A 26254-nucleotide genomic window follows, 5' to 3' on the forward strand; every position below is an offset into this window, starting at 1 on the left:
TTTGGTATTAGGATAATGCTGGCCTGTTAGAATGAACTTCTAAGTGTTCTTTCCTCTTCGATTTTTGGAAGAGTTTCAGGAGGATTGGTGTTAATTCTTCTTTAAATGTTTGGTAGAATTCACCAGTGAAGATATCTGGTCCTGGCGTTTTATTGGGAGGTTTTTTTTTTTTTTTTTTTTAAATTACTGATTCAATCTCCTTAGTTTTTATTGGTCTATTTCTGCATGACTCACTCATGGTAGATTGTCTGTTTTTAGGAATTAATCTTAATCCATTTCTTGCAGGTTATCCAGTTTGTTGGCATAGAACTCTTTCAGCTTCTTATGAGAATGCATGTGATTGCATTCAGGGCCCACCCTGATAATACTGGATATCTCCCCCAGCTTAAGATTCTTAACTTAATCACATATGGGCTGAATTGTGTCCCCGCCCCCGAATTCATATGTTGAAGTCCTAACCCCAGTACTTCAGAATGTGGCTGTGTTTGTTGATAAAGTCTTTAAAGAGGCAACTAGGTTAAAATAAGGTCAGGAGGGTGGAACCTAGTCCAACAGAACTGATGTCCTTATAAGGAGAATTTAGGACACAAACGCACAGAGGGAGCAGCATGTGAGGACACAGGGAGAAGATGGCCATCTGCAAGCCAGGGAGAGACGTCTCCGAAGGAACCAACTCTGCCAACATCTTGATCTTGGACTTCCAGAACTGTGAGAAAATAAATTTCTGTTGTGAAAACCACCCAGTATGTGGTCCTTTGTTGTGGCAGCCCAAGCAAAGGAATACAGTAATATTTATAAGGCTCCAGGGATTAGGAACTGGATATCTTTAGGGCTATTATCAGCACATTATCTCTCTACCAGAGTGTATAACTAATGGAAGCAGGGAGTTTATCTATTTTGTTCTTAAAGCAGTGTCTTTCCTCAGGGAGTTTACATTCTGCTATGGAGAGTCAGATGATAAAAAAAAGAAGAAGGAAGTCTACTTTGCCACATGGGTGCTCTGGAGAAAGAAAGGCAGGGGTGTGTGAGAGACTGCTGCACAGGGAAGGGAGCAGTCTGCTGTTCTAGAAAGGGGATAGGGAAGGACCTTCTGAGAAGGTGACATTTGAGTCAAGACCTGAAGGAGATGAGGAGCGAAGCACATTGATGGCTGAGGCAAGAGCGTGCTGGGCGGGAGGGACAGCAGATGTGGCGGCCTGCAGTGGGAGGCCTGCTGCCTACAGAAAGAACAATAGGGTCGGTCCATGGAACCCCATGGCCTGCTGGAGGGCTGGGTAGCAGGATGTGAAGTCGGGACAGCTGGTGCAACTCAGGTAGGGGCTTCTAGCCATTGAAAGGCTGCTGGCTTTGTGCCCGGGCGAGACGAGAGCCACTGCAGGATTTTGAGCAGACGCGTGACCTGAACTGACTTAAGTTTTGGGAGGATTGTTTTGGCTACTCTGTGGAGAGAAGGCCGCTTGGAGAGCCAGGGCAGAATCAGGGAGCCCACTTAGGAAGCCGTGTCAGTAATTCAGGCACAGGCTGCTGGCGGACCAGAGCATGACCCCTGGAGGTTGTGAGAAGCGGCTGGACTCTGGATATCTCCTGAAAGTAGATTCACTGCAGGATTTGCTGGTCAATCTCCTATGGGGAGTGGGACGAGAGGACTCGGATGGCTCCAAGCTGCCGGCCTGATCCAGCTGCTCATTTACTGATCTGGGGAAGGCTGGGGCTGGGGGTGGGAGGGGGGACCATGCTATGCAGGGAGATGAGACCTCCAGGTAGAGATATTAAGAACTGGCCGTGGGCGGGCAAGTCCGCAGCTCAGGGTAGAGGTCTATGCTTGAGGTGTCAGTTTGGGAGTTGCCAGTTCATAGATAGTATTTAAAGCCATGAATCATAAGAAACCAAAGCAGGGATGCCCCCACCTGGGGTTGGCCAAATTTTGGAGGCCAGAGAACTTAAGAGGGATCACAAAGGGATATTTTTGTTGAAGGAATAAATGAATGAGTGAATGAGGGAATGAATCTCCTTTGCCACTACTCAAGCTAGCTGTCGTCCCTCCTCATGGATTATCACAGTGGCTGCCTGTGGGTCTTTATGCATCCACCCCCTACCAACTTCCGATCCTTCCTCCGTCTTTCTGGTCCCCCTGGGGCATTCTCACTGTCCTACCCTCTAGGCCTCACACAGGCAGCTCTCCCTGCCTGAAAGGCGTGACCCTCTTCTCTGCTTTATTCTTCGGGTGATAAATTACTCTTTGTGCTCTACTACCCTTTAGGAAGCTGCCTCTGAGCATCATCCATCCCTTTTCTCTTTTCAGCCCGACTCCCTCTGGCACTCCGAGGGCCCGTGAACAAATACAAGATAGTCAGTCTGCCTACTCCACCCACACTCCTGACAAATAGCTCCTGTGCCGCCCTTCTGGCTTAGGAGCGTGTCACTGGCCACGGGTCTGCCCTCAGGAGGCCACCTGTGGCATGAGACCATGTGGTTCCTGGAAGTGAATTTGGTGGTTTGGGGAAGGAATTCCAGAGTCTGGTATCCAGAATAGTCCAGGAGGAAGTTGTAGGCCTGTCCTCAGGCCCCACGGGTTTTTGGCTGCAAAGGGAGGGGGATATCCCTGGGGATGGGTACATCTAAGAGTGGTACTGGGTCTCCCAGTGCCGCCTGCAGGGTGACATTTATTACATTTTATAAATGGCTGTGCGTGAGAGTGGATGTTTCAGGGGACCATTTTCTCCTCTCTGTATGGCTGTTCTCCAAGGCCAAGGGTCTGGTCTGGATAGAAGGGTCCCTTTTGTTCACTCTACCCCTCCATCTGCACCCTTAGTGCTCAGAGGCCCTGTGTTCATCTTAGTCCCGTGGGGCAAGGGCTGGGGCAGGTGTGGCTGGGCAGGTGAGCCCCCCTCCGGAGGAAACCCACTGTGGGCAGATGTGTGTGTGGGGCTGGCTGGCCCCGCTTCCCCTATAGAGAGGCTTTAATTGTTAAAGGACAGTCTGAACTTGGAGAAGGACCATACACCGGAAGCCTACGGCAGGGGACTCTGGTAAGCAGCCCCCCAAATACACCGTGAACAGTGGAGGTTCCCCAAGGCCAAGGCCCGTTTCCCTGCCTGTGCCAGGAGCTGCCAGCAGATGAGGGATTGCAAAGGAGGCCAAGACACAGTTTCCTTTAAAATGTTTTCATTTATTAGTCTTTTTTGAAGCAGTTAATTCTCTTTTCTTATTTAAAAAAAAAATGTGTGTTTCATCCAGAGTTATACCAAAGTGATTAAAATGAATTTTCTTCTGGGCTTATAGCTCCCCAGATCAGAAAAAATATATATTTTTTCAATTAACCACAAAAGTAAAACCAAGAGAAAACATCAACAATCAAAAATAATCCCCAAATATCCAGGACAAAAAATAAAATATTTATTGATCTATCACAGCGAGACACAAAGAGATGGGCGGGGGCAGGGGCGGGAAGTGCTGTGAAGTACAGTGGCTCGAGGGAGGGACGGGGGATACAGTACTGCGTGGGGGAAACCCAGGTTCGGGAGGGGTTCCTGCACCCCAGCTGGCACAGCCCCCACACCCCGGGCCCCTTCTAGGGGTGTGTGGAGTGGGGCGAAGGTGGGGCACAGGCTGCCATGACAGGTTAACCAGGTTGATGGTGGGGTGCCTGGCCAGCTTGTGGTGCCAGGCGGTCAACTGGGGACAAAGATGGATGGACGGATGGACGGAAGGATGGATGGATGGACAGATGGGCGGATGAATTCCACAAGAGAAAGAGGGTTATTCTCTTTGGGGTTCTTCTGATCTGAAGGTGCCTGGGGCATGGGGAATAGCGATTGGTAGGGGGAAGGGTCATTAAAGGGGCCAAGAGATGGTGTGACCGAATGCAGCCTGAGGTTTTTCGATGGTTGGGTACCAACTGGACCGCAGCCAGGGGTGGGTCCTGGTGGGCAGGGGAAGGTAAGACTGCCCACAAAGTGTCTGCACCATTTTCAGAGGAGCCCCAGGGAGGAGGCTTCCTGGGGGGCTGCCCTTCCCTCCTCCCTCCCCCCGGAAGATGAAGCACCAGCACTTAGCACCAAGCCCCCCGGAGATGGAGAGTGTGTGGGGGGAGCACCTTGGTGGGAAGGGGTGGGGGCCGGGGGCCAAGTCCACCCACCCCTTGCCTCTGAAGTAGGGGGCTTCCCGGGGCCCACTTGGCCACCGTTCTCTTGTTTCCTTGTCCTGTGGATTTCCAAGTCCGCCCGGCCAGCCCTGTCCCCTCCAGAGGTGGGGACTTAGGAGGGGGCGTGGGGGAGTGGGTCACAAGGGTTTACATTCTCCACCAAGCAGTAGCACCAACGTTGATGAGGTCGTGAGTCAGGGGTCCTGGGAAGCTCACTTTCTCTTCCGGCCACAGGATTTCCCCAGGCAGGCCCCACCTGGGTGAGGGGAGGCACGCGCGAGTTAGTCCAACCCCTCCTCATCGCTGCTCAAGCCACTGCCCGCTGATCAACATCATTGCAGTGGGGACAGGGGCTCCAAGAAGCCACCAGAAGCCTGGACTGCACCACACTTGTTGTACAAACTCCCACTAGACAGACAGGTGGGCGGGACCAGGGCTCAAGATGTGGTTGATGAAACCAAGGGGCAGAGAAGGGAAAAGGCCAGGGGGCCTGGGGTCAGGTCCAGGAAGGGATGGGCCTGGACAAGTTCTCTATCCTCTGAGTTCAGTGCATCTGGGAAGCCTATAACAGTGACTCAGGGCTGCCCCCCTCAAGGGAAGTGGTGTGATTGAGAAACGTGACGGTGCCTTGGACCAGTGAATAGAGGCCGGCAGAGAAGGGGGAGAGTCTTACTCATCCACAGCCAGTGGCTGACCTGGGACAGGAACCCGGAACTCCTGTCCTCTCCTGGGGAGGGTCTGAATGCTAAACCTTGTTTCTAATCAAGGCACCACTGCTTGGTAGCAGGGCCCAGTGTAGTTCCTATCCCTTTGGGAGATAGGCATGGCTTGTTACTGCCACCTGGTGGCAGTGAGAAGCCAAGTGGGGCAGGGACAGGCATCTCTGTGAAGCTCATCCAGGATGTTCGGAAAAGCAGTGGGATAGGGCCACAGGCATCACTAGGCACCCGGGAAGGATCAGGCTGCTCTTGCCTCTGCTCTCCCAGCCCTGGCCTGGCCTCAACTGCCTCATCTGTGAAGCGGGAAGCAGGTGGGGGTGGAAGGGAATCCACAGTCTGAGCGACCCGCAGGGGTGGAGCTGGGGCTTGTTTGGGTCTCCTTCAGGTGTTGTTGGGAGGAACTCGGGAGGTGGTGATCAGGATCCAGCCCACACACTTCCAGAGGCACGTTCGCATTTTTGAGTGAGGGTACGTACTCTGCCCTGCCTGGGTAGCTGGGGGCCCCCTACTGCCCTTCAGATCCCCTAAGTCTAGGGCTCCCGTTGTTTCACCCATTGTCTCTCTCTTTCTGCTCCTTTGAGCTCTTCCCTCCTCCTCCTCCCTTCTCTTTCCCTTGGATCCTTCCTGCAGGGCATGTGTGGCAGCAGGGAGGCAGGGGGCTGCTGGGGCTGGCCGCCGGGGGTGAGCATGAAGGGCCCTGGGCCTACTCCCAGATCTGCTCATCTGTGTCGGAGGCAGAAGAAGGAATGGATGAGGTGTCCAGCTCCTCCAATCTTCCTGCTCCCTGCCAGGCCTAGCCCGCCGAGCCCCCCTGGCAGCATGGGCCTCGCCCGAGCGGGGCCAGACTCTGGGCTTAGGTGCTGAGAGCCCTGGCTCTGCCTCAGTCACAGCGTGACCTTGGGTGAGTCCCTGGTGCTCTATGAACCTCAGTTTACCCCATCTGGAACACGGCATTCTAGAAAAGCTGATGCTCCCTGACCTTGCAAGGGAGGAAGAAAAGAATCAGGGGGAGACCAGCCTGGTGTAACTGAGGTTATGAGGTTTGCACTGGGACGTGGCTCAGGCCTCCCGTGCAGGAGATGAAGTGGGGGAGGGGAAGGATGGAGCCAGAGCTACAGCACAGGGCCTGGGGCGGGAAGCCGGGGCATACCTGGGAAAATAGGGGATAATCCGAAGCCAGGTCTTGCTCCTGCAGGAGGGACTTGTGGTTAGCACGGGGCAGGCTCCCCTCTGGCCTCATCCCTCTTCCTCTCTGCCCAGCACCACCTCCTCCCCATCCTCCAGAGTGGCTTTCTCCACCAACCTTCTCCCTGCCTGGCATCCCGGTGTGGGGCCCCACAGCTTCAGCTTGTCAGCCTGGCGCCTGAGGCCCAAGGTGCACCCCCATACCCCTTTGCCCGGGATGTTTCCTCCCTTTGACTGCCCCCCTACCCTCTTGCTCATGTCCCTGTGCTAGCTGCAGCTCTAGGGTTTCCCCTGCCAGCACAACAGGCCTTCTCTGGGCCCAGGCAGAGCTGACGACTTCACAGCAGAGATGGCCCCTACCTGCACCTGGGAATGGCCTGGCAGCTCCTAGGACTCCTCCAAAGCCAGCAGCACCTGAGAAGAGTGCAGACAGGGTTGGGGACAAGGCACAGTCTAAGGGGCCCTGAGCACCCCCTTTGGGTTCTAGGGTCAAGAAAATCCTAGACAGGCTGTCATGGGGGCTTCGAGCAGGATCGAGGCCTGAGGTGGGTGGGATGGGGTGGTCAGGACAGGGAGGGTAAGCAGCCTTCAGGCCTGGGCAGGAGGAGGGCAGCAGGGAGCGACTCACCATATTTAGCTGCTTTAGCAGCTACAGCTGGGGACACACCTGGGGAGATGGGGCACACAAGGGCTCAGGACAAGGGCTTCCCTCCCAGCCATGTCCCCCTTCTGTCCCGTGTACCATGTTACCACCAGCCCACTGACTTGTCCTTCCACTGTCCTTCCACCCCTCCTTCATCCATCTTTCCAAAAGTCTTTATCAAGCTCCTAGTGTGTGTCCAGTCTCGTGGTGCACACAGGAAGAGGCTTCAGGTGGGTTTGTGTAAGGAGATACAACTATGCCCCAAGAAAGAGTGAAATGTCAACGCAGGGCCCGCCAGGACGGCAGGAGCTTTGGAAAAATGAAGCCCCCCGTGCTCTGCTTTTCTTCTCCAGAAAAGGGGCATAACCACCATTATCCTAATGAGCTCCCACTGGAAGTGGTCATGTGAGTTGAAGGAAAGAGGGGAGGGAGAAGGTGGGATCCCAGCTGCAAGAAGCAGCCTGGCTTCTGCTTGCTCAAGGCCCCCTCTAAGTGCTGTAGGAGCCCAGAGAATGGGGCCGGCCCTCCACTCACTTGAGTGGTGGATGAAGTGGGGTTGGGGTGGGGGCAGAGAAGACAGCTTGAGCAAAATGTGGCAAGGTGGGAAGGAAAGTGTCTCTCTGTCACACACACACACACACACACACACACACACACACACACACACACACAGCATAAACTCACTGATTCCTGAACAGCCCCTTACCTCCAAGGCCCCCAACCCCTGGGACAACTCCACCAGGCCCAAGCCCTCCAATTCCCAGTCCTCCAGCTCCGAGCCCGCCAGGTCCGAGCCCACCGGCTGCCCCCAGGCCTGTGGAGAGAGCTGTGTATTAAAACCCGACCAGTGGGGCCTGAGCTTCCAGGGCCTTGTGGGTGCAGTGGGGCCAGGAGGTGGGCTGGGCCTTGGGGAGACAATGCCCCTGAGGGCCTTAGGGGCAGGTCAGGGAATAGTACTCCACGGTGCATGGTCAGTTGGAGGCTCCCCAAATCCTGGGACTTGGTGGCAGCGCCCACCTCCACACAGTGCTCACCAAATTGGGCAGCTTTGGCAGCAGCCTTGGTGGCGGCAGCCACGGCAGCAGGTCCAGCTCCTGGGGACACAGAGGGAGCTCAGAAAGCAGTGCTCCATGGATCAGTCTCCCTCCCTGCCCAGCCCGTCCTGGGGTTTCAACTCACCTGCCACACCTGGGACACCTACTCCACCAAGAGCTCCAGGCACTCCGAGCGCCCCAGGTACTCCAAGGGCTCCAGGTACTCCAAGCGCCCCAGGCACCCCAAGCGCCCCAGGTACCCCAAGCGCCCCAGGCACTCCTGCTCCTGAGGAAGGGGGCAGAGAGTCAATCCCCTCATTTCCAAAGGACAGAGTCTTCCTGACCCAGGGACATGAGTCAAGCTGACAAGTGGTCGAGGCCATGTGATCAGTGGAAGGAGCACTGGTCAGAAGGCCATTCCCAGACGCCTGGGCAAGAGGAGGCTCCCTGGAGCCTCGGCCCGCCCATTGTTTTCTCCATCCCCCTGGACTAGCACTAGAGCCGCAGGTGGTCACAAGTGATGGCCACATGCTGCCGAGGGGAGAAGACTAGTCTCAGGCTCTAAGAGCCCTGAGTTCAAATCCTGGTCTCTCCACTCATCAGAGCTGCCACCTCTCAGCTCCAGAGCCGCGCCTCCCTAAAGGAGGTGAGGATCCTTAGCCCGCTCACCCTGCAGGTGTTTGGAGAGTAAAAGAGCATGGCATCTGTAACCGTACTCTGAGTTTGAAGCACTGTCTGGAGCAGAGCTGCTGGGAGTAGCAGCGGCAGGAATCCCGCAGTTCTCAATGCTTCTCACAGTTAGCATGCTTATTATTCATTGCAACAGGAAAGGCGGGCACTGTTATCATCCCCATTTTGCAGGTGGGAAAACTGAAGCACAGTAGAGGTTAAGCAATATGCTCAAGGTCCCACAGGCAGGAAATGGCTCTGGAGCCTGTGCCCTTAACTGCTTTGTTTCCCTGGCAATGTCTGCTAGACTCAGGCTGGCAGAGCAGCCAGCAAGGAACAGGAGAAGGGCCTGTGGGTCACCAGGCCCGCCAGGGGTGGGGGCTGAGGAAGCTGGGATTTTCCGAGGTGGAAACTGGCCCCAAGTGGACCGGCCGGGGACTGGTTGGTGTTTCCCTAACAGAGGCCCTGGCCTGGCTCCCAGGAGGCCAGGAATTCGGGGGCCACAGACAGTGTGGGTCTGGCCAGCCAGGGCTGCTGCGCGCCAAGTGGAGGGGCAGGCATGTCTGCCACGTCCTCGTGGCTCGTGGCAGGCGCAGTCGTGCTGACAGGGAGGTAGGTGGGGGACTGGGGCCTTTGCTGGCTAGGAGGCAGAAGCCGTCTGGCTGACAGCAACCCTGGCCCCTCTGTGGCCCGGAGGCCCATGAAACTGTGATGACCAGAGGTGCCTTAGGGACCATGGTCTTCACCAAGGTAGAACTGCCCCCAGGAAGGTTGAAAATGTGAGGGGTATGTTTGGTTGTTCCAGGGCTGGAGGCTCAACAGGCATTTGGTGGGCAGGAGCCAGGTCTGCTAAGCTGTCATGAATGCGTCCTAGAAACTGCCTTTTTTCCATCCTGACCATCCCAGCCCTGTGCCGCGGGCTCCGGGCATGGGGCCCTGGGCCAGGGGGAGGGGAGATGAGTGACCAGGTGCTTCCAGGGATGATGGGGCGGCAGTAGAACCAACCATGGTGGTCAGTGTGGGGGGTACTCACCATATTTGGCTGCTTTAGCGGCAGCCAGAGTTCCAGGTACTATAGAAAAAGGAAAAAAGGAAAAGTGGGGTGGTCAGTAGCTAAGCTCTGTGCTTAAGGGTTCTGCTTCCTCCTGAAAGCCCTCCTTGCCTTCCCTGGACTTCTTTGCTTCTTTCAAAGCCCTGAAGCTGTGGCTCCCCAACCAGGAGCCCACCCTGACAGGTAGATCTCCAGTGTCTAACCGTGCCTCTGTCAGTCTGGTCTGGGGGTGCTTGAAGGCTGAACTGTGCCTCCTCCTCCCACCTGCCCCTCCCGTCCCCTTCAGGTCTGGTGTGGTCTGCCTGAGGCTGGATGCACAGCAGGGTCAGTAACCACCAGGCGAAGAACTGGAAGCTCCCTGTGGCCCTTGCCATAGAGCACTACTGAAGGGGAGCCAGGCTGGCCCACTCATGGCCATGGGGTCCAGGGACCTCCAGCTTCATCCCCTGGATGATGGGCTCCTTTTCGGTTTGGAGGCCTGTGACCCCTCCCCTGGGGAGGTAGCGACTGTGACATCTGTCAGCCCAGGACACTCTTGCCTGGTCTGTCCTCCATCTGTCACTCTAGGCATCTCTGACTGCTCAGGAGAACCTAGTGGGGAATTTACTATGAGCCCATGGAATTTACTAGGGGCTGGGGGCTGTGCTGGGAGGGAGAGGTCTCCCTCCTCTGAGCTCAGGGGTCATTTCTGCCCAGCTTAGAAGGCCTCTTACCTGCTCCAAAGCCAGGAACACCAGCACCAGGCCCAAATCCAGGAACGCCAGCACCAGGTACAAATCCTGGAACTCCAGCACCAGGTACAAATCCAGGAACGCCAGCAGGAAGGCCAGCTGCGGCCCCTGGGAAAGATCAGCAGTGGGGTGGCCAAAGCAGGCATGAAGCATGCCCCCGTGGGGGTGTCCTGCCCAGGGAGCTGAGTCGGGCCCCAGGGGAAGGGGACCCTCTATGCTGCCCCCAGAATGGCCTTCCTAAAACTCCTAGTGAAGGCCAAGTCCTGCCCCTCCCCCAGCCGGTATTCGGGGCTGCATGCTCACTAGGCCACTTTCTTTTCCAGCCTAACCTCCCACTCTTCCCTCTTGGGTGAGCTCATCTAATGCTCCAAAAAACCTTCTGCAGTGGACGCCATCAGCACTTCACTTGTCGTGCACAAGGTCAGGAAACTCAGAGGCCAGGCACTCGGTTAGTGTGAGGCCTAGGATTCGACACTAAATCTGCTTTTCCAACCCCTCTGCCTGCTCCTTGGGGATCCCCCAGCCTGTATAGTAGGCCTGAGAAGCTGTGTATCGTGGGGCACAGCTCTTGCTTGGGTTGTGCTGGGCCAGCCTGGGCTGGGTGGGGTGAGGAGGGAAAGCCAGGCAGGGCACTCACGGAGCTGCGCTTTGGCGGCCACCTTAGCAGCAGATTTGGCTGCACCTGGCACCCCTGCTCCTGGAAAGAGAGGGAAAGGACATCAGGGATGTCACCCATAGAGGATTCAGAGGCTCCTCAGGCCCACTTTCTCACGCAGCTCACCTGCAACACCGCCGGGGCCAATGCCAATGCCGGGAACTACACCAGCACCGGGGCCAATGCCAATGCCAGGAACCACGCCAGCACCAGGGCCAATGCCAACGCCGGGAACCACGCCAGCGCCGGGGCCTAACCCTACAAGAGTGAGAAGAACTGATCCTTAACCCGGTCCCAACCAAGAGGGACAGAAGCTAATGGAAAGAGCAGTGAGCTGGGAATCAGGCATGTGTAGGATCAGGAGTTCTTAACCTCTGGAGGGATAAGGACCTGTTTGAGACTTCTGAGGGTAATGGAGGCAGAGTTCTGTAGTAAAGGGTGCTCTGCAAGACAGACAGACATGGGTTCAAAGCCCAGCTCAGCCTCTATTTAGCTGTGTGACAATGGGCAAGTTACTTAAGCTCTTAGAACCTCAGTTACCAATCTGTAAAATGGAGATAACTGTACCAACTTCATAAACTTGCTGTAAAGATTGTCTCAGCAAATAGCAGCTTTACAAAAAAGCGGTCGTCATACGTGAGTTTGGGGGTTAGTGGAACTGAAATTAAGATTTCTGTGGCTTAGACAGCCCTAGATTTTCTGATCTGAATCTTGCTGCCCACAGGTCCCTAAAGCTAAGGTGAGCAGATGCCCAGGTCCAGGCCTGGCAGACAGCTCAGCCCTAAGTTGGGGCTACTGCCGTTTGCTATATTCAGGAAGGTGTAGGCAGCTAGGGCTGCCCAGGTGGCCCTCAGACGCGTTGGGAGTCAGAGAACCTTGTTAGGGAACAAGAAATACTGCTACCAAGGGGGTGGGAACCAGAGGAGCCCAACTTGAGGTCCAGAAGTGGGGTGGGCCCCAGCTAGACTCAGGGGCAGCAGGGGCTTTGGGAAGGGTGGGGAGGTTGGTCCTGGGGGCGGTTCCCCAGGGCCTGTTCTCACTTTGCTTTCCTAATCAGAGACTTTGCCCACACCCTAAAAGTGGAGAGATGGGTCAAAAGGCCCACGGTGAGAATGTGACAGCTTGAGGGGGTTCCCAGACCCCAGAACAGGGGGCATGAGAGAGCAGTGCTATAGGATGAGCACTGGGAGCAGAATGTGGGGGGGGGGCACTTACCATATTGAGCAGCTTTAGCGGCTGCTGCAGCAGCTGCAGCTGCTGGGGTCCCAACACCTGGAAGGGTAAAGAGAGGGGATTGGGAAGGGGGGTCTTCTGTACCCCTCCTCACTCTCCCTCACCCCCATTTTGGAAAGACCTCCCAGAGTCCACCTCTGGTGAACTATCACCTCTCCCAGAAGACCCTCTCTGAGGCTGCGTCTTCACGCTGGAGACAGAGAGAGAAGCATGCAGAGCCCAACCTGAGTCGGGCTGCCTGGGTTCCAGGCCCACTCGGAAGGTGGCCCACTAGCTGCCCTGGGCATACCCCTTCCTTGAAAACAGCCCACAGACTGTGACAGTCTAGCTTGGACTATGGTGGTGGCAGCCCAAAGCTGTGACTGGCAGAGGCCTAGGTCCTTTCCAAGCCTTTGCCTCAAATAGTTGTGAAGCATTCTGCTAAAGATGATGTTAATTTTAAAAAATCTCCATTGTGTAAGATGGCGGCGTAGGTGGACACACTGCGCCTCCTCGCACAACCAGAACTGACAGAAAATTGAACGGCAAGGAAGCCCGACACCAAGGAAATAAAAAATAAACATTCATCCAGACCGGTGGGAGGGGCGGAGACAGGCACCGGGGTGCAGAGGATTCGTGTGGCTGTGGCGGGACCGAGACTGGTGGAGTGTGGGACGAACGGCGCAGGCAGTTCGAGCACTAGCAGACCCTGTGACCCCACATTCCCGCACAGATAAACTGAGAGGGCAGGACTCAGAGTGGTGGACAACGGGGAAGGCAGAGCGGCAGGTAGCAGACCCTGCGGCCCCACATTGGCGCACAGATAAACCGGACAAACAGCAGGGAGCGAAGCAGACCACGCAACCCAGGGCTCCAGCTCGGAGAAATAAAGCCTCAAACCTCTGATTGAAAACGCCCATGGGGGTTGGGGCGGCAGCAGGAGAGACTCCCAGCCTCACAGGAGAGGTCGTTGGAGAGACCCACAGGGGCCTAGAGTGTGCACAGGCCCACCCACTCGGGAACCAGCACCAGAGGGGCCCAGTTTGATTGTGGGTATTGGAGTGAAAGATTGAAATCCGGAGGAGAGTGAAGCGGGTGCCATTGCTCCCTCTCGGCCCCTCCCCCACGTACAGCGTCACAGCACAGCAACCAGCGTTACCCCCCCACCCCAACATCTAAGGCTCCTCCCCTTTAAGTAACAGACGTGCCAAGACAAAAAAAAAAAAAAAAAATGGCCAAAATGATAGAACACTTCAAAGCTCCAGAAAAAATACAACTAAGCGAGGAAGAGATAGCCAACCTATCGGATGCACAGTTCAAAACACTGGTTATCAAGACACTCACAGAATTGGTTGAATCTGTTCGAAAACCAGATGAAAAAATGAAGCCTATGCTAAGAGAAACAAAGGAAAATGTACAGGGAACCAATAGTGATGCAAAGGAAACTGGGACTCAAATCAACGGTGTGGACCAGAAGGAAGAAAGAAACATCCAACCAGAAAAGAATGAAGAAACAAGAACTCGGAAAAATGAGGAGAGGCTTAGGAACCTCCAGGACATCTTGAAACGTTCCAACATCCGAATTATAGGGGTGCCAGAAGGAGAAGAGGAAGAACAAAAAATTGAAAACTTATTTGAACAAATAATGAAGGAGAACTTCCCCAGTCTGGCAAAGGAAATAGACTTCCAGGAAGTCCAGGAAGCTCAGAGAGCCCCAAAGAAGCTGGACCCAAGGAGGAACACACAAAGGCACATTATAATTACATTACCCAAGCTTAAACGCAAGGACCTACATCCAAGATTACTGTATCCAGCAAAGCTATCATTTAGAATGGAAGGGCAAATAAAGTGCTTCTCAGATAAGGTCAAGTTAAAGAAGTTCATCATCACCAAGCCCTTATTATATGAAATGTTAAAGGGAGTTACCTAAGAAAAAGAAGATCAAAAATAGGAACAGTAAAAATGACAGCAAACTTACAGTTATTAACGACCACACCTAAAACAAAAACAAGAGCAAACTAGGCAAACAACTAGAACAAGAACAGAACCATAGAGATGGAGATCACATGGAGGGTTGTCAATAGGGGAGGGGGGGAAAGGGGGGGAAAGGTACAGAGAATAAGTAGCATAGATGATAGGTGGAAAATAGACAGGGGGAGGGCAAGAATAGTGTAGGAAATGTAGAAGCCAAAGAACTTTTAAGTATGACCCATGGACATGAACTATAGGGGGGGAATGTGGGAGGGAGGTGGTGGGCAGGATGGAGTGGAGTGGGGGGGAAATGGGACAACTGTAATAGCATAATCAATAAATATATTTAAAAAAATCGCCATTGTGCCTGCATCCAAAACTATTAGAGGAAATATCTCATTTTGGAGGGAAACTCAAAAGGGGAATTTTGTCCCAGAAAGAAGAAGGAATCTAGAAGAGAAATCTTCTGGTAGGAAAAAACAAGCAAGGAAGGCTGTAACTTCATCTCAGTATCTCTCTTCATTTCTTCCCTTTGGCCTGTGACTGGTGGGGGATAAAGAATGCAGGGGAACCAAAGGGTGACACGCGCCCTTCCAGCTGGTCAGCAACAGAAAGGACCCTAAAGTAAATGAGGCCACCCCACTCTGAGAGAGCAGAGCTCCGCCGCTCAGCTGGTTGACATCTGGATGTCCTGAGCATCCCTGAAGGAGGGACTTGCCAGGTTCGTTCGACAGACTGGAATCCTATAAGGGGTCTTCCCTCCAAGGTAGGGGACATTGCTTTCCCTCCTCCCCATGTCTGGGCTCAATCTTGCCATCTTTAAAATGGTGCACTTGACCTGGATCAACTCCAGGGCCCCTTCCATGAGACAAACCAAGCCTGACTCTAGGTCGGGGACACAGCTCACCTGGCACCCCTCCAGCGCCTGGCACACCTGGTACTAAACCTCCAGCTCCTGGTACCAACCCTGCCAGGGCTCCTGCTCCTCCAGCACCTAGAGAAGTAAAGAAAGAACATCCAGCTGTGCCCTTGAAGCTCCCCCTCCTTGAGGGAGCAGAGTGGTAGTGGTGGGGTGGGGACCAGAATGGCTGCAGTGAGCAGCTTCAATTCACTGGTTTGGGGTGGGGTGGCAAGCTGGGCACCAATAGTCCTAATGGTGGTGAATTGAAAAGGGCAGAAAAGTTCAGTGCAGCTTTGGAAGATGGGGTCAGGGGCTTCCAGTCTTAGCCCAAGCCATTTCAGCCCTGGAGGCCTGAGTGTGAGCTTGCTCTGTCCTCCTGCTGGGGAATTGCTCTGAGCTCAGAGCCTGGGCCCCAGGGCAGGGCAGGGCTGGGGTGGAGAGGAGGGAAAGGCGCTCCGCAGGAGAGAAGAATGCTGCCCTGGGCATGCCCTGGACACGGGGGCAGGCAGGGCGGGGGCACATACCAAACTTGGCTGCTTTAGCGGCTGCTGCCCGGGCCGCAGCTACAAGGAAATGAAAGAGACCCTTAGAAACCTCACTGGACCTCAGTGGGGCTGTGCTGATTGCTCTCCTGCCCAGAGAGGCACTGCAAGCCCTCACTGCGCTCTCCCCAGATTCCCCCTGAGCACACTGAAGCTCAGTGAACAGTCCCCCTTGAGCCCTACAGAAGAGAAGCTCCCATGCCTTCTCCCGGTTTCCCCAGATGGAACTAGGGCTCACGGGAAATGCCAACTCCAGGGATAGCTCCAGGGATAGCTCCAGGGATGGCTCCAGGAACAGCTCCAGGGATGGCTCCAGGAATAGCTCCAGGGATGGCTCCAGGGACAGCTCCAGGGATAGCTCCAGGGATGGCTCCAGGGATGGCTCCAGGGATGGCTCCAGGGACAGCTCCAGGGATGGCTCCAGGGACGGCTCCAAGACCTGGAAAGCCCCCAACACCAACCCTGTAAGTGGGAATACCTCCAACTCCCACTCTGGTTCTGCCCCTTTGGAGGGAGGAGAATTGGATAGAAAAGGAGCTCAGTGAGAGAGACTGGGAGGGTCCTGGGGGATGCTAGTGGCCTGGGGAAGTGGGTGAAAGCCTCACCCAAATCTGGTCCTTGAAGGACAGTAAACCACAGACTGACTGGGCCCCCACCAGCCTTTTTCAGGAAGCCTTTATTGATAACCAGCCCCCCGCCACCCTCCGCATTTCCCCAACCCCTCTCTTCTCTGATAGGGATAGGGCCCTTTTGTTGGCTATGAGGAGACTGTGGGCAGGTCCCATCTCCCCAGCCAGGCTCAGGCTCCACAGAGAGGGGCCCTGGCTGAGGCAGGGAAGGTTAAAGACACAGTCCCCACTGGGAATGCCATAGATGACTGTCCCATCACTCAGCTCCATGACCTCATGGTGGGAGTCCCCTGGGGGAGACATCATCGTGGAGCCCAACAATTCCAACTTCCCAGCTCTGTCAGTGACTTTCTGGGTAACCCTGGGCAAGCCATGCCCTTTCTCTGGCCAGAACAGGGTAGGATGAGGTAGAGCTAGCAGCACACTCACCATATTTTGCTGCTTTAGCAGCTGCAGCTGGTGACACAGCCCCTGGAGAAACCCAAGCGGACCCAAGTGATTAGGAGAGAATGGATGATAAATGCTCAATATACGTTCGCTTTTCACTCGTCTGTCCAGTCTATCTCTATCAAGCCAATCCAATGGATGTCTATTTATCTATTCACCCACTCACATCTCCATCTATTCATCTGCGTACTTAGCCACCCATTCATCCACCCACTTACCTATCCCTGTGTCTGTCCATTTGTCTGTCTATCCTTAGACTTCAATCCAATTACTCAACCACTTATCTTTCTGTCCATTCATGCACCCATCTATCCATCATTTATTCATTCATCTACCCATTCATCGAACTATCTATCCAACCATCCATTTTACACTTGCCTCCTACCCACCTATTTATTCACCTGCTCATCCAATCATGTGCCCATCCATCCATCCATCCATCCATCATTCTAACCTCTTATCTAGTCCCTCACTTGCTTTTCCACCTGTCTTTCCATCTATCCATTCATCTCCCCATCCACCATTTTACCCATGTATCTATTCATTCCTGTATTTATCCATCCTTGTATCTGCCCATTCATCCTCTTATCCATCAATATCTCTACTCATCCACATGGGCATTCACCCACATACTCAGCTGCCCATCTGCCCATCTATCCATCCATCCACCCACCCACCCATTTACCCACCAGTCACTGAGCAACTATTAGCTAAGGGCTGAGAACATAGAGATGACAAAGACATGATTCCTTCCCCCAGGATCATACTGACAGCCAGAGGTGAGTTGGAGAAGATAATGCTGGCAGTAACTAGTTAGGAACTTGTTATAGCCCAAGGAGAGAAGAGTTATGGCCAAGGGTATGAGAGAAGATGATAGATGAATGAAGAGTTAGGGAGAATCTAAAAGTCTTGGCAATAGTTTCAATATTCCTCTTACACACACACACACACACACACACACACAGCCCAGCCCACCTGGTCTACCCACAATGCCTGGAACTCCAATACCTGGGACTCCAACACCTGGGACCCCAACACCAGGGACTCCAACACCAGGAACTCCAACACCAGGGACCCCAACACCAGGAACTCCAACACCAGGGACTCCGACACCAGGAACTCCAACACCAGGGACTCCGACACCAGGAACTCCGACACCAGGGACTCCGACACCAGGAACTCCGACACCAGGGACTCCGACACCAGGAACTCCAACTCCTGGGACACCAGGCACCAAGCCTGCAGCAGCTGCTGTGGAAGGAAAGGATTTTTCTGGCCCGGACCCTGTGGGAACCTCAGAGGGCCCCCAAGGGCATGACTCTGGAGAGTTGTGGGAGGGGCAGGTCCTGAGTGCAGACTCCCAGGGGGGCTGGCATTGCCTGCAGAGCTCTAAGGGTTTGGGTCTGTGGATGGGAAGAACACAGTCTGTGTCTAAAACAAAGTAGGGGCGTACCACTAGCACCCAGGCAGTTGGTGCAGCAGCTATGGGTTGGCCTTTGGAGTAGGGTGGAAGGAGGCAGGTGCTCCGCAGCGGTACCCCCCACTGCTGGGCCAATCAGTGGGGAACAACAGAGAGGCCCTGGCAGAATGGCTAGAATGGGTAAAGCCATGTTTGGGGAGGTGGAAGTGAAGTTTCCACAGATGGATGAAGGCAAAGTCCATCCAGCCTTAGAGGACTGAACAGGCCCCAAGGGTCAGAGGGCAGGCTGGAGCCCCAGGCCTGCCTTCCCTGGGGGCACTCACCATATTTAGCTGCCTTGGCAGCTGCAGCAGCAGCTGGAATCCCAGCCCCTGGAGAGACAAGACAGCCACAGAGGGTGAGGTCTTTCCCCGGGGGGCCTTCTCAAGGACACCCCACCCTCTGCTGGAACAGACACTACCTGCAATGCCTCCAATCCCAGGAATTGCGCCGGCCCCTCCAATCCCAGGGAGAACTCCAGCTCCTCCAGCACCTGCTGGGATGGGGACAGTGCAGATATAGCTTCCAGGGCCCCTCCTGAGGCCAGGAAGAAAGGCTACTTAGATGCTGGCATTTAAACTAGCACGATCTCCTCTGGGAATGAGGCCCAGGCATCCCTGGCTGAGCCTGCTTGAGAAGGCCCCCACCCCACTGTTCATTGACTCACCCCTAAAGTGTCCGTTTCAACACGATCATTAAGGGACTTGTATGTTTTCAGACAAATCCCATTCTAATCACTGCCACATACTGAGAAACCACAAGCGGCCGCTCCCCGGGCCAGAGGGGCCCCTGTAGGAATGTTCAAGGCTTCCTCTCCCTGTGTTCCGAAGACGCGGCCAAGTTGTAATCCAAGTGCCTGGCTGCCTGGGTCTGGCAGCCCCTTTCGGCCCCACTCTCCTGCTCCCACATTCCACCCTTAGGGGCCTAGAGGGAGGGTCTGTGGGGCCTGCTTGGGGCAGGCCTCCAGCCTAGTCCTTCCCTCCACATTCTCATCCCCTTGGCTGATGGGCAGATGTTTTCTGTCCCACCTCGGCTATGGAAGGGCTTCCCTGGCCCTGGGGGCGTGAAGGCAAGGACAGTAGCCCTAGTGATCTGACTCCAAACTGGGACTACCTGGGGCAGGGGGACAGATGCCCACTCTGCTCACTTCATGGGTCCAGGGAAGGCCATGCCGTGTCTGCCAGCCAAGGCATCAGGCATCGTGAGCTTGAGGAGCTAGTTAAAAATTTTATAGTACACACTAAATTGGTACTAAACTATTAAATTTTTTAAATGCTCATATAGGTCCCACCTAAAATAATTTCTCTAACCACCATAGTCCCCATTCCCTCTGCACGGGCTCCTTCTTCCTGTTTTAAGCACATGACAAACTCCACTTATATTTTAAGGCCTCAATCAGTATCATTTTCTCTGAGAAGCCTTCCTGATCTTCTTTTCCCAGTAGGAATAATATCCCCTCTCCTTGACTCCCACACCAGAGCCTACTGTCTCCAGCAAAGCTCTCACCTGTCCCTGGTCTGTAAAATGGAAAGAGGGATAAGTAGTTGGGTGAGTGGATGGATGGATGGATGAAAGAATAGAAGGAGGAAGAAATGAAGGGATGGAGGGTGAATAAAGGGATGGATAGAGGAATGGATGGATGGATGGGTGGATGATGGAGAGAGGGATGGGGGAAGAATAAATGAAAGGATGAAGAGAAGGGGGGGGGATGGTTGCTGTTGAAAAAGCTGGAGGAATGAGGTAGGTTGTGGAGGAGCTTCCTTGGTTAGTTTTCTGTGAGGCAGGCTCTCAGTGGTGACAGGGATGGAGAGGCTGGGGGGCTAGGGACGAGCGGTTAGGGACTCCAGAAGTACTCACCATATTTTGCTGCTTTAGCTGCTGCCGCTGCTGCAGCCTGGGGGCCAACCCCTGGGGGAGGGGACAGACAGAGACTGAAAACTGTGCCCCTGAATCTCCAGAGCCCTCCTATTCTAGCCCTAAGAGAACCAGTGGGTGTAGGTGGGGCGGGGCAGGGGGGCACTTCATAGCCAGCAGAGACTGACAGAGCTGTCCCACCCAGGATCTTTCTCCAGGCAAAGACTGGGGTCTGAATGCAGGGCAGGCTGGCCTGATTTCTGGCAGCCTGGCCAGCTCCAGAGCTCTGGAGCCTGGGTAATCATGGCCCCTTTGGCTGGCAGTGGGGTGAGGCTTTCCTTACCTGTCCCTGTTGGGTACCCGGCCTTGGCCGCTGCACCAGCAGCTCCTCCAGGGCCATAGCCTGTAAAACAGAGAGGCTCACTGGGCATCCATGCAGATCTCACCGTAGCTGCCCCCCTGCCCTGCCCTTCAGGGCTGGGCTGCCCAGAGTCTCTACCCTGTGTCCCCCAGTCAGGGTTAAAACAAATTCAAATGTGTGTGAGGGATGCTCACTCCTATGGTACAGACTAGGACACCAAGGCTCAGAGAAGAAGCTGGTTCTCCCAAGGCCTGGTGATAAGTGTGAGGGCCAGGACTGAGAACCAAGCTGTCCGAGTCCAAGTGCCACATTCCTTTCTTAGGGAATTCCCTTCCCACCCCCACCTGCAGCTGGTGCTCCCCTAGCCCAGAGCTGGGGCTGCAGCCTCCTTGCCAGGACCCTGCATGTGGAAAGAGCTGGTCTAGGAGGGCCTTACTCACCATAGGGCAGTTTCCCTGTGCTGTAGGGTAGTCCATAGCCACCTGAGGAGAGGGTAGGGTGGGCTCAGGTACTGCATGACAGCAGCCCCATACCTTGGTGGGCTCCCACTACCTTGGTGGACAGATCTAGTCCCACAGTTGCAGAGGCCTGAGACCCTCCCAAGGGTCATGAGCAGCTCACAGAGGCTCTCAAGAAAGCAGAGGCCCTGGGTGGGAGAGGGAGATGGGGTGCCCTGCCAGGTCCCTAGCATCTGAGTAGCTTCCTTACTCCCCTACCCAATAAGAAACAGCTCATCGTGTGAGCTGATGGAAGGGTGTGGATGTTAGAGGGGTCTTTCCAATGAACAGTGTTTCTTCCCATCCACACAAGTGGTTTCCTGTCAAGGCTGTGGGTCTCTGTGCCTGTGCTTGCATGTGTATACAGGTGTGCACGTGTGTGAGACCAGCCCCTGCAGGATGGCTGACCCCAGTTTTCCTCTGCTGGCGATCAGAAGTGAGGTTTGGTACCCAGGTTTCCTGACGTCCCCCGCAAGAGACGCTGGTAGCCTGAACAGTGCCCCCCACAGGCTGGCCTCTCGGCAGTGAGACCCGGTGAGTAGTGCCCCTTGAGTCCTCCTTCTGACTTACCTGGCAGCTTGGGTGCCTTGATGGGGTACCCCAGTGGGACACCAGGCTGCTGGCCCCCAAACGGCCCAACTCCTGTGGGAACAAGGAGAGCAAAATCGGGTCCTAGCAACTTGGGCCAGCAGCTCCTGCCGAGCCCCCAGCCTCACTCTCCGCTTTCCGCTCAGACAGAATGAGCTCCCACTGCATCCAGAAACCATCCTGCCAGAGGGTATTCCTGTCTTGCTGTCACCCGTCAGCTGAGCCCTGCCACTGTGGGGCCATTTCCTACAGAAAGCTGCAGAATCCACTTCCCTCCACAGTTGGGGCCTGCAGCCCTTGCAGCATTTGGCACAGACTGGCAGGTTTCCTGGGCTCTCGCGGGCTGCTACACTTGAGGGGCTGGGACTGGGGAAGCAGACCTACGATGGGTGCCACTTGTGCTGCAGCCACTTCAAGGCCTGGAGCAGTAGGCATGAGGGCACCTGGACAGGCCTGATGGAGTTCTGAATGCTCAGCCCCTCCTAAGGCAAGAGCCCCTGCCTGGCTGGCCACCCTGCTGGCCTCCCACTCACTGGGGATGCTTGCCTTGCCTCACCTGGGATTCCAGCAAAAGCTCCGCCTCCACCTGCAATGACAAGGAGATGTCACAGTAGCCCTTCCACCATGGGCACAAGGTAGAGGCACCAATGGCTGGCGCCAGGCAGCACAGAGAGGTGGGCTGGCCCAAGTAGTGGCCTGTTCTGCCCAGATCTCCTGGCTTATGCTGCCCTCTCACACACTTGGAATTTCTGAGAGGTGTTCTGACTACCTCTGCCAGATGGATCAGGGCTGGAGGACAAGGGGTGCCCACCCACAGGGCACTGAGCCCAGGGCCCCAGCCCCACTCCCGCTCTCCCTCCTATAGGGTCCTGAGAGTGGGTGCAGATTCCCATCATGGGTCCCCAGCCCACCGTTCACATACCTGGGGCCTTGGGCTTGACTCCTGTTCCAGTGGGAACCCCAGGGAGCACCCCCACACCTGGGAACCGACCTCCTGAGGGGGCAAAAGGGGGGGTCAGGCAGTGAGGGTAGGAAAGCAGGCCTCAAGGTCCTGCCAGCCTGACACCCTCACCACCCCTTGGGTCACACAATTGACCTGCTTCTGCACTGACCACCAGTGACAAACACAGCTCATGTGGGATGGGGGCTGTTTAGTGATGACTTTTCCTCTTTGTCTGACAGAAGAACTGAATTTTAATCCCATTTCCTAGCTATGTGATCTTGTTCCTCAGATGGCCTCCTCTCTAAGCTGTAGTGACTTTCCAGTCCCCCCGTCAACCTCACCAGAGAAGACAGACAGTAAAAGCTGGCACGAGGTGGGAGACTGTGCCCTTTCAGGGCCCTTGCTTGACATGCATTCACAACCAAACACACGCAGCCAGCTGCTGTGTCTGGAAGCTCTGCATTTGCCAGTGTCTGGCGCTCCTACCTCTCCTGTGTCCCTTGGGACTGGGCCACCTCGGCCAGAGGGACAGAGGGAGGGACACTGTCAGCAAATTATCTTGCAGAACAGCATAAGTCTGGGCTTTTGGGGGAATTCAGGAGGTCACATGTTTGGTGGGGCGGCCAGACCCTGGCAGGGAGAGGAGGGTGAGAGGGCAGTTCTGAGGGTCTCCTGCAGGGTGGATGCTCTGGGCGGGCTCCCTGGTGACTCATGGCTTTTGGGAATTAGCTGGCTACATTGGTGCGTCCTCGGGGGCCCACCTCAGGCTGTGTCAATGATCTGGGTCTGGGCCTGGGGTCAGGGCTTGGGTGGGACAAAGGGAAGCTGACTGGCCTTCATGGGGAAAGATGACAGGGGTCCTGTGTCATCAAAGCCTGAGCTTTGATGTTTAGGGACCCAAGGCTTCTGGTGGCCTCGGCTTGCAGGGGGTAAGTGGCCACCTAGGAGGCTACCAGAAGATGGTCTCCTTGCAATAGGGTACATTTCTCCTCTTCAACTTTACCTGCGCCTGGGAGCACTCCACCTGGGAATACACCTGGTAGCCCCACACCTGTGGCCAAAAGAGGGGGGAGCCATGAGCAGCAACCCAGCCTCCAGGAACTCAGCCCTCCCTGCCCCTTCCTTCCATGGCTCCAGGGCTCACAAACCAGCCACCCCAGTACACAGCACGGGCAGCCAGGAACACATGTGTGGTGGCTGCAGCCTTCGTCGAGGGAGTTTCAAAAGTCATCTGCTGACCCTTCTGTGCATTGATTTATCTTGTCTCCTGGAGCATGTTTACCATGGCCAGCCCAGCCCACCTCTGGGCTAACAGCTTCCAGATGTTCCCTCCTGCTGTGTGGACTCAGGCAGGCTTTTGTTTAACCTGAAGTCACTTTGTCAAGGGCTTGGCACAGAGGAATGAGCACCAGGTGGGGAGTCAAGGCACCTTGGGCCACCCTGGCTTTGCTATGACCACCAAAGGCCCTCTGCACTGACTCTCCATTCTGAGCCTGTGTCCCCATCTGTCACCTGAATGTTGGCCACAGAGCCTGTCTCTGAGGTCTCTTTCTGTTTCAAGATCCTGGCAGAAGGGCCCAGAATGCAAGCTGGGGCCCTCCCTGATTTTGAACAAGGCACCACACTTGGGCCTGGCTCTCTTCCCTGCCCCACTGCAGCCAGGCCCCGCCTTTCCCACCCAGTAAAAAGTAGGAGCCTCAACGCCTCCCTGACCCTGTTGTCCAGCCCTAGGGACTCCACACTTACCCGGCACTTTCCCAGGCTTTACTCCAACTCCGAGTCCTGCTCCAGGCTGAGCCACCACTCCACCTGGCGTGGAAGGGACCGCATCAGAGTGGGTGTCACCAGGTCTTTAGCCTTCACTTGGGCAACCCAGGGCTAGTCACCATACCTGTAGACACTCCTAAGCCATTTAAGAGACCTCCAACGCCACCAACACCAACACCACCGAGTCCGCCGACACCGCCAAGCCCAGCACCTATAGAGCCAGGAATGGGAGAGGCGAGGAGTCATGCAGGAGGGGCGGGAGTGCACGTGGAGAGCCCAGGAAGGATATGAGTGCATGCCGAGAGCCCAGCGTTGATATCTGAGTTCGCCACCACCTCACTAGAAGACTGGCTGCCTCCCTGAGCCCCAGTGGATTAGAGATGAGGATCCCACCTGCCTGCTTCCCAGGCAATGTTTTTTGCAAAGTGCAGAGCCCACAGACATGAAAGGGTCTTATAGCATGTCCCAAAGAATCCCACTCACCAGCCTTGGCAGCAGCTTTATAGGCTGCAGCAGCGCCAGCTGCTCCGCCAGGCACTAGAGCCCCCGGGAAGGCGCCTGCAGGAAAGGCCCCAAGCCCTGTGGAGGGAAGGATGGGGTGAGGTCTTGAGCCTACCCAGCCCTGCCCCCGAGGCACATTTGAGGTGGATCTTCTGCTCTCTGCAGGACTTCCACGCCAAGCAGCAGCCTTTGCTCTCAGGACCAGGTTTGGTGTTGGAGAGCAGTATGTGCCAGATGGCTGTGCTCAGCCTGACAGAACTGCAGGGATCTTTTGGGGTCAAACTTCCACAGGCCCTCTTCCAAGAAGCCTTCCTGAAACCCTGCTGAATAGAGCTACTCCTCTGGGCTCCCTTGACCTCTGCAGCCACTTCCATTCCGTTCTTAGCACTACATTATAATAGCGCTCAGGACGCAGCAGAAGCCACTTCTTTGAGTTCGCGGCAGCTACTCTGGGCAAGTGGTCCCAGCATCACCCCCACGCCCATGCCCAGGACTGGCCTGGCCCACATACCAGATGCCCTGGGCTTGGCTCTGGCCCCCAGATGGGCATCTTGTTTGGGTGTCAACACTAACCTGCCCCAGCGCCAACTCCTGCAAGCCCTCCAGCACCTGTGGGGAGGAGACAGAGTCAGGTGAGAAGAAGAGAGACTGCTGAGTGGGCATCATTCCTGGATCCTGGGTAGGAAGGGTCTTGTGGAGGGCAGGCAGGAACCAAGCAGTGCTATGGTTGGTGTACAGCCACTCATGACCCTAAGCCAGACTGAAGCCTTTGGTTCTCAGGGGCTGATCCTGATAAAACAACAGCGACCATTTAGCGACTACCTGCTATGTGCTATGTAGATGTAACTGCATTGACTTCTCACCCCACGTGCCTCATAATGTACCTAGGCCCGGCCTTGCTTCTCCTAGAAGGCCTGCCAGCTAATGGCGGACTCAGCAGGGCTTTCTGTGAGGGCGGAAGCTGAGTAGAGTCTGCCAGCAAGCCCCCACCCAGGCCAGGCCCTGTCCTGCTCCCACACTGGCCCCTGCACCAGACCTCTCTTCTATTTCCTTTCAGGTGTCACCTGGCTCAGCCCATTCCTCCTTCTTTGTATCTGGAGACCCTTCTGTCCCCTACCATCTGTCTATCTGTCTGTCCAGCATGCCTGCAGTCTAGGAGCCTCCTCAATTTCAGACAGATGCTAAAATGTTTATGAAAAGTCAAATGGGTCCCTCTGGCTCTCTCTTCCCACATCTGGGCCCAATCGCTCTTTCTCCCCCTCCAGGAGACATTCCATGACTTCGGCCAGGACTGATGGGCAATCAGGTTGGAGTTCACAAGCGTGCCAGGGTTGTTTCCAATTATGTGAGAATCTCTCTTGCAAGTACCAGTCCTGGCTGCCAGGGTCCTGAGCCCAGGGAAGCCCTCGCTGGAAACCGACTGCCAAGCCCTGGAGGGTCTACCTGGCTTTCGCTGGGTGTGGTTTCCCTTCCCCCTACTCATTTCCTACTTGTGTGAGTTGGCCCCACCTGAAAATCAGCCAGCCCCTCTGAAAGATGGGTCTCTAACTCTGCCTAGTCTGCCTTCCAGGCATGCAGGGTGTGAGGCAGGCCTGGCCTGGGGCTGGTGGAGTTCACTTCCCAGAACTATAGGCCCTGCCCTTCCCTAGCTCTCTCAGTGGCTTCCTTCCAGCCAGGCCTGTTTCCTGAGCTCCAACAGGGCACGGGCCATGCCTGCTCCGGCCTTCCTGACCACAGAGGGGCTGGAAAGA

At 55.4% G+C, this 26254-nt stretch overlaps 1 protein-coding gene across 8 annotated transcripts in view; it reads right to left on the reverse strand.

The window, feature by feature from the left end:
* Positions 1-3148: 3148 nt before the first annotated feature.
* ELN (elastin) overlaps positions 3149-26254 on the reverse strand; it is a 33403-nt gene continuing 10297 nt past the window's right edge. For 2 of the 8 annotated variants that reach the window (XM_053930086.2, XM_045204579.3), the window contains 27 exons: positions 25077-25112; positions 24486-24581; positions 24127-24213; positions 23982-24044; positions 23239-23286; positions 22215-22286; positions 21849-21878; positions 21275-21346; positions 20648-20689; positions 20190-20249; positions 19850-19900; positions 18414-18485; positions 18277-18324; positions 17542-17784; positions 16516-16557; positions 15696-15896; positions 15440-15478; positions 14922-15008; positions 12047-12103; positions 10958-11089; positions 10814-10873; positions 10159-10284; positions 9428-9466; positions 7871-8011; positions 7726-7785; positions 7398-7505; positions 6476-6715 (listed from right to left, as the gene is read on the reverse strand). In XM_053930086.2, coding sequence (XP_053786061.1) covers positions 6612-6715; positions 7398-7505; positions 7726-7785; positions 7871-8011; positions 9428-9466; positions 10159-10284; positions 10814-10873; positions 10958-11089; positions 12047-12103; positions 14922-15008; positions 15440-15478; positions 15696-15896; positions 16516-16557; positions 17542-17784; positions 18277-18324; positions 18414-18485; positions 19850-19900; positions 20190-20249; positions 20648-20689; positions 21275-21346; positions 21849-21878; positions 22215-22286; positions 23239-23286; positions 23982-24044; positions 24127-24213; positions 24486-24581; positions 25077-25112 — 2216 coding nt within the window. In that variant the 3' untranslated portion in view covers positions 6476-6611. The other 6 variants (XM_045204580.3, XM_053930062.2, XM_045204578.3 and 3 more) reach the window with 5 other exon arrangements.

Source organism: Desmodus rotundus, chromosome 1 (genome assembly GCF_022682495.2).
Source record: "Desmodus rotundus isolate HL8 chromosome 1, HLdesRot8A.1, whole genome shotgun sequence".
NCBI lineage: Eukaryota > Metazoa > Chordata > Mammalia > Chiroptera > Phyllostomidae > Desmodus > Desmodus rotundus.